At 34.0% G+C, this 16244-nt stretch overlaps 1 protein-coding gene across 2 annotated transcripts; it reads right to left on the reverse strand.

Moving 5' to 3' along the window:
- Window positions 1-9378: 9378 nt before the first annotated feature.
- Window positions 9379-12915, reverse strand: LOC112751402 (triose phosphate/phosphate translocator, non-green plastid, chloroplastic). 2 transcript variants are annotated; one of them, XM_025800532.3, is made up of 9 exons: window positions 12401-12915; window positions 11988-12110; window positions 11542-11694; window positions 10916-11001; window positions 10747-10831; window positions 10537-10656; window positions 10338-10415; window positions 9733-9862; window positions 9379-9620 (listed from the first exon to the last, which is right to left on the reverse strand). In XM_025800532.3, the coding sequence occupies exons 1-9, from the start codon at window positions 12785-12787 to the stop codon at window positions 9538-9540; spliced, it is 1245 nt and encodes a 414-aa protein (XP_025656317.1). In that variant the 5' UTR covers window positions 12788-12915; the 3' UTR covers window positions 9379-9537. The 2 variants fall into 2 exon arrangements, with proteins under 2 accessions (XP_025656317.1, XP_025656318.1); XM_025800533.3 differs by having other exon boundaries at window positions 11988-12085; window positions 12401-12888.
- Between the last annotated feature and the right edge of the window lie 3329 nt (window positions 12916-16244).

The following is a 16244-nucleotide window of genomic DNA, read 5'->3' on the forward strand; positions in this document are numbered from 1 at the left end:
GGGGCGGTGTTCCTGACCCGCCAGATTTGTTTTGGGCTGGATCGTATGAGTCCGTAACAATTTCCATCTCTAAAATATAAAAGCATATACCCTTCTTTTCTTTTTTTTATATAAATTTTAATTATATTAATTAATCTCAAAGACCTTGTTAATTGGTAATACTTTAAAGGATAAATATAAAAATATATTGAAAGATAAAAAAATTCGTTTAATAAAAAGACGTATAATTTACAATATTAAAATATTCGTTAATTATGTAGATAAATATATAATATGGTTGTTCACTTGTTTGTTTACTCCTCTGAAACTAAGTTAGTGGAGACATCCATATTATAAATTAGATGAGTAATTTTTTTGGTGGTAAATAATAAATTTGATGACTCATAAAAGACATTTATTTCGTTTGAATGCAAAATTTTACATTACTTGAGCTTCTACATTTTGTTATCTCTTTCACTTCCTAAATTTGGAAATGGTAGTATAATTACAAAAGAATGGTGTATTCTTACCATATTTTTCTTTTAGGTAAAGGGTTATTTTAGTTTTGAGTCAATAATTTTAATATTTAAAATATTTTATTTTTATCTAAAATTATTTTAATTAAATTTAATGTTGTTGGACTTTTTTTAAAAAAATAAATAAGATAAATATCATATTTACTTATTTATATATATTTTAAGATATTCACATTTTTGTATTTTGTTTGCTATTGTTATATGGCATATGAGAATTATTTATATCTATCTTGTTTATGCGACCAATTTGATAATATATTACACTTTTCTGGTTTGCAAACGAGATAGTTACCACTATATCTCATGTTGAATGTAAATAAGGTAGCAAATAAAATAAAAAAAAAGTGTAAATATTTCTAAAAATACAAATAAGTAAATATGATAGTTATTTTAAAATTTTAATGTTGTTTCACCATTTAAATATGGGTAAATATTAAATAATAAAAATATTATTAATTAAATAATTTATTTCCTAAGTAAATATTTTAATATTATTGTGATTTAGAAATATAAGAAAAGTTATTAATGTTTATGTGATAAAAGATATTAAGATTTATTTGTTGAATAAATAAGTTGACAATGAAGATGCCAACATAATAATAGATGAGTTAACAATACTTGATTAATCAATTACGTTGTCATTGTATCAATATCAGGATGATAAAAAGTAAATAGCCTCGGACTATGGAATAAGGGAGTATTCTGCACAGCATCAATAAATTCCGTTGACGATTACGCAAGCATATACATTTCATGCTTGTTTAGGTGTGAATCAAGCTTTAATGAGTTTAAATATGTAATGTCAAGCAGTTCTGCTTTTTCGAAATACCTAATTTTAGGTCTCTTTTAAATTGATTCACTTCTGAATTAAAATCTCATATATATTAGGTATCTTGAGAGAGTTTACTTTAAAAGGACTACACGTTTTTATGTTCCAATTGATTCTTTTTTTTTATTATTATTTTTAAAGGAGAAGATATTTTTTTTTTACCAAGAACACACACACACGCCAATAAATCCCGTTGACGAATACACAAACATAGTTTCATGCTTGCTTGGGTATGAATCAAGCTTTAATGAGTTCAAATATGCAACATCAAGCAGTTCCGCTTTTTCGAAATTCCTAATTTTAGGTATCTTTTAAATTGATTCACTTCTGAATTAAAATCTCATATATATTCGGTATCTAAAGAGAATTTACTTTAAAAGGACTACCCATACATAAAATTTGTTATAGGTTTATTTACCATTTAAATGTTAGAATAACGTTATTATTTTATGATAATTTATTATACTTCATTTTTTTGTCTATCACTTTATTTAATTTGAATATCAATAATTAAAAAAATTAAATTAAGAGTAATTTTAATGCAACATTACTAAACAATACTTCATAATGAAGAGAGAAAATAGTGAAAGAATTTTAATATTGTTATTGATTAAGAATATAAGTATTCATTCAATTGGAGATAGATAAAAGAAATGGTTAAAGTAGAAATATATAAGATATAGTTTTTCATGGATAGTACATGAAAAAAGTCATCAAATAAAATATGATAAAATCTTTGTAGAAATTTCATATTATTTAAGATTTTTATTATTTTTTTTTATTAAAAAGGAGGGCCAAAGGCCCAAAACAAAAGCCAACTACGTTGGCACCACTCTCACACTCTTCCTTCTACCTTTGTCATCAGTAAGGAGAGGCATCAGGAAAGGAGGTGGAGTTGCAAAACAGAGAAGGCCGGTCGAGATTGACCGAGCTTGCTTTGCCAGTGCATCAGCACAGAAATTAGCTTCGCGAAATACGTGCTTAAATGACACATAAGTCATTTTGCTGCGGAGATCCTCAATGGCCCTAATCAGAGAAAGCGTATGATGGTGGCTACTAGATGACCCGTCAATTAATTTCAACGCACAGGAAGAATCAGTCTCTATCTGTAATCTGTTGATTCTCAGCTCCACTGCTAGCTTCATTCCGGTGTAGATGGCCCAAATTTCTACAAATGTTATGGTGATTCTTCCAATTTTCATCATGAAGCCTGCCACGAGGTTACCATCTCCATTATGAAGGAGGCCGTCGCAAGTTCCAGAACCAGCGGGTTGGATGACTGAGCCGTCAACATTTAGTTTTATGCACTCATCCACTGGAGGTTCCCAACCGACAAGGTAAGCCTTAGCGGGGTTGAGAATTTTTTTTTCTGCTCTCAGTGAGGTTTATCATATTGTTGTATTGCTCTGCCAAATAACTAGAAAGATTATGCACATGAAGGCTGGTAGAAATTTTCGAATTGAAAACTAAATCATTCCGAGCTTTCCAAATATTGTTGCAGACAGTAACAAAGAGGGTGGCCCAAGGAGTCCCACTAATTTTTCGAGTGATCTTGAAGAGATTTATCTGTAGCCAATCTTGCAAAGGTTGATTAAAGAAACCTCGGGGAAGAGTACTGGTTGACCTGCTAGTCCAGACACTGCGGGAATAGGGACAGTCGCGCAGCATATGGAGCAGAGTCTCTTCATGATCCGGACATCTGGGGCAACTTTCAACCATGGTAAGACCTCTTGTCCTTCTCTTAGCATTTGTAAGAAGAGCATTATGGTAGATTAGCCAAGTGAAAGCTCTTAATCTTTGAGGAACTTTAATTTTTCAACACAATTTGAAATTTGTGTCTGATTCTCCATCTCCACTGTAATAAGTAGAATATGCTGATTTGATAGAAAATTCTCCATTAGTAGAGGGTAACGAGCTAATACAGTCCGCACCAAGAGAGTAGTGAGGAGCTTTTAGCGTGCGAATAATCTCAGAAATATCTTCAGGGAAATAGCTATTTATCATCTCCCAATTCCACTCCCCATCCCCATTAGTAAAACTTGAGAGCTTCTCGACTATTCTATCTGCAGCAATAGGGCATAAAGATACATCTTTTAGGCTGGTAATTTCTGGGACCCAATGATCAGTCCAAACTGCAATAGATTGTCCATCCCCAATTCTCCAGATCAAATTCCTTTGAAATTGGTTCCAGACTTTCACGATTCCTTTCCAAGCGTTTGAGCAGTTGGCTTTTCAATGGACTTTGGGAATCAAGTTCTCACCACAGCCGTACTTGGCTTTGAAAACTTTAACCCACAAGCTATCAGATTTCGTCATGAGTCCCCAAGCGAGTTTCATGAGAAAAATATTATTTGTTTCTTGAGTTTTGCGAATGCCTAACCCGCCTTGATCTTTCGGTTTACACACGATGTCCCAGCTTAGAGGGTGAATTTTCCTATCTTGATCACTTGAACCCCAAAGGAAGTCCCGACAAATTTTATCAATCTTGTTGCATACTTCGATCGGAACCTTCATAGTTTGCATAACATAGCTTGGAATAGAAGATAAAACGGATTGAACAAGCGTTGCTCTTCCTGCCATGGATAAGGTCTTCATGTTCCAACTAGAGAGTTTGGCTTGCAACTTGTCAATGATATGTTGAAAATGTTGTTTACTACACTTCTCATGGATCAGCGGAACACCTAAGTATTTTAATAAATTGCTAGTGAGGGGGAATCCCTAGTTCTTGGCTAAGCTCTTCTCTGATATTGTGGTTCACATTTTTGGAAAAGAAAACGCATGACTTATTGAGGCTGACTTTTTGTCCTAAAGATTCACAGAAGATTTTTAGTGCCTCCTTGACAACACCAACTTGGTCCCGGTTAGCTTGCGCAAAAAGTACTATGTCGTCTGCAAAGCAAATATGAGAAAGATTAGGGCCATTCCTAGATAGCTTTATAGGTTTTCATTTTTTATTTTCAATAAAAGAAAGGATAAGATGTGATAGTCTTTCAACACAAAGTACAAAGAGATAGGGTGATAGGGGATCTCCCTGTCTTATTCCTCTGGATGGTGTGAAGGCCTCAGAAGGAGACCCATTCCAAAGAAATCTCATGCTAGGAGACAAAATACATAGATTAATGAGCGTGACGATTTCCTCCGGTATTCCAATATCCCTAAGCGTGTCAATAATAAACAGCCAGTTTAATCTATCATACCTTTTATCCAATCTATCTTTATGGCCATAAATCCTGTGCCTCCATTCCTGGTCCTCATAGTATGAACAACTTCCTGCGCAACTAAAATATTATCCGCACTAACTCTGCCTGGGACAAAGCTAGCTTGGGTATTAGCAATCAAACTGTTCAAGTGAGGTTTCAATCTATTAGCAATAATTTTAGTAACAATTTTATAACACACATGACAAAGACTAATAGGTCTAAAATGAGTAAAATTTTCAGGGGAATGGGTCGTAGGAATAATAGAGATAAGAGTCCGGTTGACGTGAGCTATATTCTCTGGCTCTCTAAAAATCAACTTTATCCACTCAGTAAGGGACTCAGCCACAATGTTCCAAGAATGTTGAAAAAACTTGGCAGGTAGCCCATCGCTTCCTGAAGCTTTCCAACTTCCCATACTAAATACTGTCAGCTTTATTTCCTCTATTGTGACTTCTCTTACGAGTTGTTGCTTTCCTTCCTCTGAGATAGTAGGGAATCGACCTGCAATAGGAAACATAGGCAAATCAGGATTATATTGATTATGTGAATATAAAGATTTGAAAATAGAGGCTCCCATAGTCTTAAGAGTATCCACATATTCAATCCAACTTCCCTCATCATTCTTTAGAGTAAGGATTTTGTTTCTCTGTCTTCTTCCCTTAGCTTTTTGATGGAAGTACTTAGAATTATTATCGCCAAAATTTATCACATTAGATCTAGACATTTGTTGCCAATAGCTTTCCTCCTGAATAGTAATAATCTCATACTCCTTCCAAAGATCCTTCTATAGCTTTTCTAAGAAAGGATTTGTATTGAAAGAGAGGCTGCAATTAATACCATCCAACCTTGTGAAAAGCCTACGCTTCTTTTGAAAAATATGTCCAAAAGTGTGAATATTCCAATATTTGGCATTTCTCACAAAAACTGAAATATTATCCAAAAGGTTTCCTTGTTTGTCTCAACTTTGCTCCACCAAATTGTTGTAATCTTCATGAATTAACCAAGGTGCCAGCAAGCGAAAAGGTCTCTCCCCTCCTTGGACAGTGGCGATGTTGAAATCGAGGAGAAGTGGTAAGTGGTCATACTTGAGTTTTGGAAGGTGTCTAACCCCTGCTGTCAGAAACAAATTATAAAAATCAATGTTACAAATGAATCTGTCCAGTCTTCTCTTGACCTTTCCTCTCTGCCAAGTGTATGGTGGGCCAGAAAAGTCTAAAGAATTTAAATTGCAATTTCTCATGCAACTAATGAATCTGTTGGTATCTTGTGAGAGGTTAGAGTTTTCCTCGGTATCATTCAAAGTGGCAACCGAGTTAAAATCCCCTCCAAGACACCAAGGGCCATTAATCCCCATAGCTAACTCTTCTAATTTATTCCAAAGGCTGCTTCTATTTCTTACATGAGGGCTACCATAAATAGCAGTAAGCCACCATGGTTCCCCTTGTTCATATCTAACTTTCAAGTGCACAAACTGTTTCTCAATGATCTCAGGTTCGATATTCCAAAGAGACTTGTTCCAAAGGCACCAAATGCCTCCCAGAAAACCATCAGCGTCACTAATACACCAGGAATCAAACCCTAACTTCTTGATAGTAGCTTCCGCTTTATGTCCTGAAATATGAGTTTCTAGTAGAAAAATTAAGTTAGCATGATATCTATAAACAAGGTCTTTAATGATAAAAGAGAACCCCTTAGAGGCAGTTCCTCTGCAATTCCTAGAAATAATATGCATGATAACAAAGGGATAAGGATAAGAAAAATCCTCCTGAAGAAACCAGGAATTTAAGCCTCCATAGGCCTGTGGTCAGGAGAAACAAGCTCCTTCTTTCTCTTGAGAGTTGAAGCAACTCCTTCTTGGGATTGGACTTTCATCATGCTTTCATCCAAGTTTAGTTCTCCCGGGTCTGGTGGCTCCTGTAGTTCACCAACACTCTGTTGTCCATAGGCTCCTCTGCCCATGAATTTTGATATAAGGGCAGTGGTGTGGGGGTCAGAGAGGTCAGTGATGTTCAGGTGGTACTCCTGTTTGCTTTTAGCAATTTCTTTGTTTAATCTGGAAAACTATCTCCAATAATCTTGATGTTTGACTTCCTTCTCTTTTGAAAGATTTTTATGCTCATTTTGAGATTCTAACTTATTTGGTTTCAAACCTGATTCATCCTTCTGTTTCTCCTTTGTTTGATGATTCTGATTTGGTTTATTTTGTATTTTCTTGCTTATGTCAGCACCCTTCTCCTTAATGATGGTGATGGCTTGTTTCTATTTTTGTGCAGATCTTGCATTATTTGGTTGATTATTCTGTTTGATATGGACCTGCGTGTAATTTCTTTTCTTTTCCGTATTTGGTTGGCTAGTTTTTCCTCCGTTGTGGGCCTGCTGACCCTCTCTTCCTTGATATTCCTCTGCCAAAATCTGAAATCTGGATGCATTTCCACCTTCCTTTTTTTCTTTAGGAGTATCCCTCATTTTCGGCTTATTCCTTCTTTGACTTCTCTTAACTAACATCCATGGACCAAAAAAATTTTCTGCTTGATTTTCCTCTCCAACAGCAATGGTCTCATTATTTAAAGCAGATTCTTCTCCTTTTTTGGAAATGTTCTTTGGGATCTCAATGTTCGGATTCTAATTCGGTGTGACTAATTGCTCTTTCCTATTTTGTTGATTCTTACCATTAATGGTTTCCTGATTTTGCTCTTTTTCCTTTTCAGCATTTGCCGCTAATCCTCCATCTCCACTAACCGCTGCTGCTGCCACCGTGGGGCTGTCACCTGGAGATTCCTGACATTGATCAAGCTTGTGACCGTATCTCTCTCACTTGAAACAGATTTGATGAAGGCCCTGGTATTTGATGTGGAATTCTTTTCCTAAAGCTGAGAAAGAGGGAACTAACTTGTTCCTTAGATCAATCTCAACGCAAATACGAGCAAATTTTCCTCTAGAGTGGATGGAGGTTAATTCGTCAACTTTAAGCATTGTACCCAAAGATTTTCCAACCTTCCAGAGGAAATATTTGTTGTACAACTCTGCTGGTAAATTAGGAATTCGTATCCACACAACAATTTTCTGAACTTGTGTCTCCATTGGCATAAAGAGGGGTCTCCATCTTTGCACAAGGTAGTGGTCCGCTATCATCCATGGCCCTTCAAACAAGGCATGTCCATAGTCTTCTTGACTTCCGAAGCTCACGAGAAAGAAGTTTCCCATCGGTTTATAGCCTGGAGATTAACCAGTTTTCCAAGAGGCTTGACAATCAAAGAGAACTTCCATGGTCGACACCATTCTACATATTCTTCTAGAGACACCTCAATATTAGGCTTTGGATTGAAGGGAGTCTGATTCTCCATATTCATATCCATGGGGTCGGATTCAGTGATATAGTCCTCTGCTACAAGTTCAACAATTTCATCAGGATTTAGTTTTTCAAATCCATTATTGACTACCATATCACGATATGATTTGATCGGCTGTTGATCAATTTCTGGAACAATGGTGTCTCTAATATGCTGATCGGTTGTAGGGGTTTCATCTGATTCCATCTCTGTTTCTATAGACTTGTCTTCGATACCTTCCATGGGGTCGTCATATTGATTAGCCCCATCCATTTTTACTTTTTTTGTGCTCCTGGTGATGAGGTCTTCTTCTTCCGGCGATCTCTTGTCGACTTTAAAAGGTTGGTTTTCGGTGTTCATAGGGAGGTTTTCATTAATTTTTTATGTATGTGAAGGTGAATAATTTTTTTTTTATTTATCGTTGTGGAATATGTGTATATATAAAATTTTTTTTCTCCTAACATTAACATCGCAAATTTAGAAAGGGCCATGGACCTGGAAAGAAGACATGATTCTTATCAAAGCCAACAAGGAAGTTGGTGGAAACAAATGGGCCGAGATTTCAAAGAGAATAACTCCGTCAAAAACCCGTTGGATACAATTAAGAGGAGTAGGCCCACAAAAAAGTTCAAGTTCATTAAGCCCAATAACAACAATAATTTTGATGGGTCAAAAATGTTCAAAGCCTATATCGATGCAGTGGCTGCAGCCCAAGTAGAAGTAGCAACTTCATCAAAGTCAAAGTCAAAGTCGAAGAATGATTCCAACAAGAATAAGGGCAAGGCCAGGATTAAAATTGATCTCAATTCTATTCCCTTGGAGTTTCCAAATGATGACGTCATCAACATTCATGGAAGTGATGTTGGTGGTGAATATGGCAACTAGGTTTAGGTTCGTGCGGTGAATGGTTGTAGAATAAGAGCTGGTGGAGCTCATAAGGCTATTTTACATTCGATTTTTTAAAAACTTGAAATGTTGGATTTATGGGTTGAGTGTTCTATTTATGAATTTGAGTTTGTTTTGTTAAGGTATTGTTAAACTTTAGTTTTATTATTTTTTGGTGTTATTAACGTTGTGATTTGTGAAGAATGTTTTCATTTGAAAATGGATCGATTTTCAAATTTAAACGAGGCTCTTGAATGATGCTTTTGTTGCTAGCGGAGTTGGATTATGCAGAAATAATAAAAGGAAAAGTCTAGGAGGCCAGCAACTTTGTTAAATTTTAGCCAGCATGTAACCAGTAAAAAAAAGTGAGCTATTGAATGAAATCTCACACCAATCTCACACCATTAAAACCATCATTGATGGCTATTTGATGGCTACAAATCACAAAAGTTGCTGGCCTCTAGCATTCCTCATAATAAAAAGCCTAATATTTCTTGCATGTCATATTATCATTGCTTGTCATAATATTTCTTCCAAAAACAATTTTACTCCACACTTCATCATAGTATTCACCTTAAACATAAGTTTTTCTCTATTTTTAGTTATAGAACTATCCCTTATTGGTGTGTTAATTTTATATATATAACAAATTAAGCACATATGAAAATATTAATGTAGAATCAAATTATATTTTCTATGCAAAGAAAAACTAACTGTAAAAAAAAATGTAAAATGTTGATTGGTTATATTTGCTTTGAGTAACATTAAGATTGTTCATTTTATGCAGCCTTAGTTTGTGGCTTTGGCTTTATCTGCTTCACCCTTGAATACAAGAAAACTCCAAGAAGTGCAACACCAGTTCCTGCACCATTAACACCATTACAAAAATATCTTACAGATACTTCAAGTTTTGAATGTATTAAAATTTCAAAGCGACAGATATTTTAAAACGGAGAAGTTCACTGGCGACTGACCGAGCGTGTTGAGTGGCGAGAGAGGAATTTGGAAGAAGATAACCGAGGAGGCGATGACAACGACGCGCTTCACACAGTTCCCTACTGAGTGGCTCACAGGTGACACCATTTGTAATATTCCATAAGATACCTGCATGCATATAATTGTTGAGAAGATCAGTTCCAACTAACATTCATGAAGTAAATTGTTACAAATTTGGACATTTTCTGAGTGTTAATCTTCAAAATCAAGTAGGTTGTTAATCTTCATCTCATCATATTAGTGTCTCAAGAATCAATTATTATTATTAGAGTGATAGAGTATGGAGAAGTTTTAATTAATGTTTACTTTTATGTATTCCTAGCTTCTGCATTTTGTAAAAACACTTGCATACTAATTTAATTTATTAACTAGTTTTATACAAAAAACTAGTTAATAAATATGACATCATTCATAGAAAATATATACATACATTTTCTATAGAATTGCATATACAAGGGGAAGTTTGTTTATGAAATCTAAGACAAGAAAAAGGGAAAGGAAAAAGAACTTGTATGAAACATATCATGAAATATGATGCTATGAGCAAAGTCTTCTAAACAAAGCAAAATTTGAAAGGCCTCACCTGCTGGTATGCATGGAAGCAGAACGCCGCCAAAACCGATCTCACACATAGCTCTCTAACATTCAATCCTTGGCATGCCTACATTCAAAAGAAAAGCATACCATTCAAAGGAAAATGCTCTCTTTAAACAAGGAAAAGTAGTGATACAAAAACATATAGTGGAAGAAGCATGCATGTTAAAAGAAGCTCATCTACATACAGCAGATTGCAGGTACGACGGAGTAAACTTGACACCCTCCAAGAATATAGTAAATGGAACCAAAAGGATAAAGGAAATGATGGTTATCAAAGAGTAGAGGTTGATATTGTCCAAAGTTTCCTGTTAACAACAATCATCAATTTATTAGCAGTAGTACTCAAGATTTGAAAGTGACACATTTGCCATTTCTTCGAAAAATACTTCATTTACCTCTTCATTGACCATGAGTTTTTTGCTCAAAACGTTCCGCGACTGGTTAGTAAGGTTAGATGCCATAGCAGTAGCAAAGCCAATCCTGTTTGGTAAGGTAGCAGAATTAGTTATTCGGTATTGTCTGCGAAGAAACTCTGCATTCAATAGCACTAGTTTGTTCAATTACCAATTGAAGGATACTTCAGTCATTGATGCCAGTGCTACTCCTCCTACTATCGGTACAAGAGAAGAAACTACCGCAAAAGTCGGCGTCTGTTCATTTAAGGATCAAACTGGAGATCAGCTAAATGCAACTATTACATTGTATTGCTGCCGATAAAATATAAGACTTTACATCCATGAAAAACCAAATCCTATGGGGATGACAAATATCAAACTAAGCAATTGAAATTAAGTATGTCCATTAGAAAGGAGTGTTTCGTCAGAGAGACATGAATTTGTATCCTAATATAACTACTCAAATTTCATTCTCATGCTATTCAAGTAGATTTCAAGCTTCCTCCTATCTTGACAGTCTTTTAAAAAACTCTTCTTGACAAAATTCGGTTCGTGATATTACACACAGCACCCCTTTATTTGTCAAGCCGTAAAACATGACTGGTGTCACATTTACTACAAAATCGTACCGAGTGACATATACCTTAAATTTCAAGATATGTTAATGTCTGCTTTTTACAAGGAAATGAGTGTAATGTGTAATATCGCCTAATCTCAAGCCAAAAATATAACCAATTGAGTCTTACATGATCAAGTAAGAAAGTGCATGAAAAATTGAAAGTGCTTGAACATTACCTCACCAAGGAAGAGGGAGGAAAGAACAACAGTGAAAAATGGCTCCATAGCTTTAATTGTGTGTGTGAAAGATACAGCAACCTTTCCAAGACTAATGTTGGTTAGAAGATTCCCCATGGTGTGAGCCACAACCAGTGGAAGAATTGCTACAAGCTAAGATTGAATACAAACAAAACCAACCAATAAGCAATTTTGAAATCAAAGTGGTACCACACTATATGGATTAAGAGAAATACTTGCATGTTTCGGAAATTCTGGAACACATTTAATGTGTGTTTCAAGAGCATTCATATCCACTCATTTTCTATTTTACTTTTTATATAACTTCTAAGTATTATAAATGAAAATGAGTGATTGTAAATGTTTCTCGAACACGAACCAGACTTGCTCCAAGAACATGCATGTATTTCTCTATGAGCCAATAATCTAGTTTGATCCAAAATTACCTGTGAACGAGTTATGTTTGGTCTGGGATGAAGATTAAGACTCCAGATTAAGTTAATCATCAATGAAGCAAAGCCAAATTGAAATGCTGTAACTGTTGCTGGAAATGGATAGACTTTTAGAACCTAATAATCAACCAGTGTATTGCAATTGAGAACAGAACACATAAAAAAATGAATTAAAAATAAGAAATAAAAACATAATAAACAAAAAAAAAAAAAAAAAAAACCTAAACCCCAGAATTCTTTTCATGAAACAATCTATGTTTGACTTTAAAGATTCAAAATTTAACATAAAAATGTCCCTTTCACTTTCACTACTACTACCACTACTACACAATTTCACTAGTATTATACATTGGCAATAACTAACTAAAAGGCAAAATCTTTTTTGAGTGAGAAAATGAAGAATGAACCTGTTTGTTGTAGATGTTGAAGTAAATGTTCAAGAGGTACCAAGTTCCGAACATGGCTCCAAGCTGAAGGATTTGAATTAAACCAGCTGGTTTGATAGGTTCATCACTCTTAGCTTCAGGAACAGAAGCAGCAGCAAGGACCTTGAAAGATTGAATTTTTGGAGCTGAAATGGGGAAAGGAGGTAACTTTTGTGATGGGTATGATAAGAAGGGTCCTCCTCCTCCTCCACCATTAATGGTGAAACTGAGACGGAGTGGTAAAGAGGAAGAAGAAAATGGGTGAGGAAACTTGGATATGGCTATGGAGTGTGAAATCATGGGAATGGTATGCATTGTTGTGAGGTTTGCAGAGATCAAGTGAGAGAGAGAAGAACAACAAGGAGACATAGCCCTTCTTTGTAGTTTGTTGCATGAATGAATGAAATTACAAGAGATTCAATTTTCTTAGAAATAATATTATTTAAAAGTTAACTGCCAATTTGGTACTCGAACATTCAAATGCTGATAAAAAAAAAGGTTTTTAGAAAATGTTATCAATAAAATAACAAATTAAACAATTTAAAATTGTGATAAAAATAATTAATAAATATTATATTTTTCATAAGAAATAAAAAAATTGTATTTAAAAAATAATTTATTTATTTAATTCAAATTTTTATAACAACATTTAAATAAATATTTAGAAAATATAAAAAAAAATTAGAATAAAATTTGATCTCTAAATTTTTTTTTCAAAAAAAATTAATCATTCACGGTAAAAAAAAATTAAAATTATCATAAAAAATTATATCAAAATATGATCTCTAAAATTTTTTTTTTAAAATATATATATTTTTGTTATTTTCTGACATGCACAATTTGAAATTGAAACCTCCACCTTTTATTTAAAGGAACAAACTAACTACTTGTTCATCTATTATTATTATTATGCAAGTCAAATATTATCCAAAATACTATATTGAAACTGTAGCGACTCAGAGAACATAATGAAAGAAGAGAAATTGAGAATAGCAAAACATACGTGCTACAATTAGTAAGAAATCTAACTAGGGATGTCAACAGCGCGGGGGCGGGGGCGAGGGCGGGGGCGGGGTGTCTCCCTACTCTCCATCCCTACTCTCAGATTTGCTCCTCATTTCTGTTCCAATTTTTTGCTGTGGGGGAATATTATTCCCCATCCCCATTTTTCATGGGACTCCATTTCTCACGGGAATCCCATTCTCCATCTACATAACTAATTATTAATTTCCAAATGAATAGAGCTGCAAATATCTATCTTATACAAAAACTGTAAGATTTTATACAAAAAGTCTAAATGATACGATGGTGACTTCTTTCGAAATGACGCAATAGGGGGACGCAACAACGAGCCAAAGGACAAAGCAGTGGATGAGGTAGGAGACGCGGCAACAGAGAGGAGAATGGACACGAAGGCAGAGTTACGAAAAAGAACCCCGCAAATAGAAATTATGATGCGGTAAGGGTGATGGCACGGTGAGGCGTGACAATGCGATGAGAAGGGTGGACGGGTGGCTGCAGAGAGGTTGGATGGAATATGGACAGCGTTAGGAATCTCTGAATTGAAGAAGGGTTATGCAAATAAAGATTAGGAGTTTTGGGTTTCTATATATATGTGTGTGAGAAATGACTAAAAAACATATATAAGAAATAAAATATTAAGAATAATACAGGAAATTCATAAATTTCGGGAAATAACGGGGACGAGGCGGAGATCCTCGCTCGGGTCCCCGCGCTTACTTCGGGAGAATTTTATCCCCCATTCCATCCGGAGAAAATTCCCCACAATCGGATCCCCATTCGCGACAGTCCCCGCAGGGATCCACGACCACGCGTCTCGGAGAATTTTGTCATCCCTAAATCTAACCGAGTTTTTTGAGGATCTATTTTCACTATTAATATAAATTTTATTTTTGCAAATAATTTTTATACTTTGCCTAATATCAAATTTACATAAATTTTATGTCTACAAAAGAAATAATAATTCAAAGAGAATAAGCATAAGTTACATGAACTAACCAAAATGTTACTATCATTTATTAAAATTGAGTTGATGAAATTCCAAGTTGTCATAATCTTACTATTGCATCAAAGTAGGTATAGATTTTTGCACACCAAAAAAAGTTGTTATAGATTTGAAGTATTGTTATTCGATACGTATAAAATTATATATGAGTGATTTTTTTTTGCTTTTATTAGTGTGGAATTGTGGATAGCGTCCCTGCTTCCTTGTAGTTGCAGGAACGTGAAAAATGAGAGAGAGAGAGAGAGGAAAAAAAAAAAAAAACAAAGTGACACTTATTGAAAAAGCCATGTTTCGTAATCACTGTGATGATGTACAATATTTATCCATATGTCAATTTGCTTCTAATCTAAAATATTTTCGATTTTCATGGGAATTTACAAGTTGATTATGTGATTGTAAAAATTCAATTAAAATATTTAGTACTTGATATTATCAACAATTATATCTTACCACTAATAAAATTGTTGAGGCTAGGAAAACTGTCACTTGGTCACAATTAAAAAATAATATCCTAATTTACAATTTAGTTTTAAAAAATTCAGATAAAAAGGTGCATCAAAATATCAAATAGTTATCTTATTGAAACAAAGACACCCAGGAATAAATCAAAATTAAAATACTATTATAAAATAAAGCACGTTACTCTCGCTATTCACCTGTGTTATTATTTTTTAGGCTGATATCATCTTAAGAAAGCTAGTCACCATTAATGGACCATTCAAATTTGGCATTATACATTTAAAGGTTAAGTATACCCAATGGCCATGATAATGCTTAAAGAATGATGAGGTGATTGGCTGAAAATGATTTTGAATAAGAACAATTATGTTTCCTGAATCAGAGAACCACAGATGTTAAGACACATTGGACTATTTAGGTTTGTATGTTAGTGTTGTGTGTCCCACAAAAGAATGTGTTGAGTTTTCAGCCACTGAAATCTTGTTAGGATTTTCTATCATTTTCACTTTGGTTGGTAGAACATACCTATCAAATTTAAGATAATTATAGTGTTATGTAATTCAGAGTGAGAGTGAGAATGAGTTTGATGTTCCAAAATGAGAAAGTTGGCAGTAGAACTTCTAGAATATATAATTGTGTAATGTTATATATATATATATACTAGCTGAGTTTTAAGAAAAATACTAAAAAGAAGAGAGCTAAAAAATTGATAGAAGTGCTCGTTGAAATTGAAAATTGAAAGCGCAAAAACAAGTTCAAAATCCTAACCTAATTGATTGGAAATGGTGATTGGATTTGAAAGGAATTAGGGTTTTAAAACCGGAGAAGAAGAGGTGTATTTGGTGGGATGATGAAAATGACAATGTTATTAAGTTTCAAGAGAAACATAACGCCAATTGAAAAGAAAATAAAAGATAATGTGAATCTTTAAACTCTGATAGAAGGATAATTTATCAATAATCACTATACATATCACACAAGATAATTTATCAGTAATCACCGTGTATATATATATACTCTCTAATTAGTAATTAATAATGTCATTTATTTATTATATATTATTTTTAAATTATCCTAATAGGAAATTTTATAAAAAAAAATAATTTGAAAAAATCATACATAAAAAGTGATATCATCAATTCTGGGAGTTGTAGAATTACTCTCCTAGATATTTATAGGATACCAAAGAAAATTTAAATGTAAAATATAATGGTTTATATGTTTGAATGAGTCACATCAAACTATAAAATTGAGTGGATGTCAATGTACGGATTTTTATTTTCTTAACAAAAATTCTTATCATTGAAAAGCCATGCAACATTGTAATTCTAAGTATATACA

Source organism: Arachis hypogaea, chromosome 15 (genome assembly GCF_003086295.3).
Source record: "Arachis hypogaea cultivar Tifrunner chromosome 15, arahy.Tifrunner.gnm2.J5K5, whole genome shotgun sequence".
NCBI classification, from domain to species: Eukaryota; Viridiplantae; Streptophyta; class Magnoliopsida; order Fabales; family Fabaceae; genus Arachis; species Arachis hypogaea.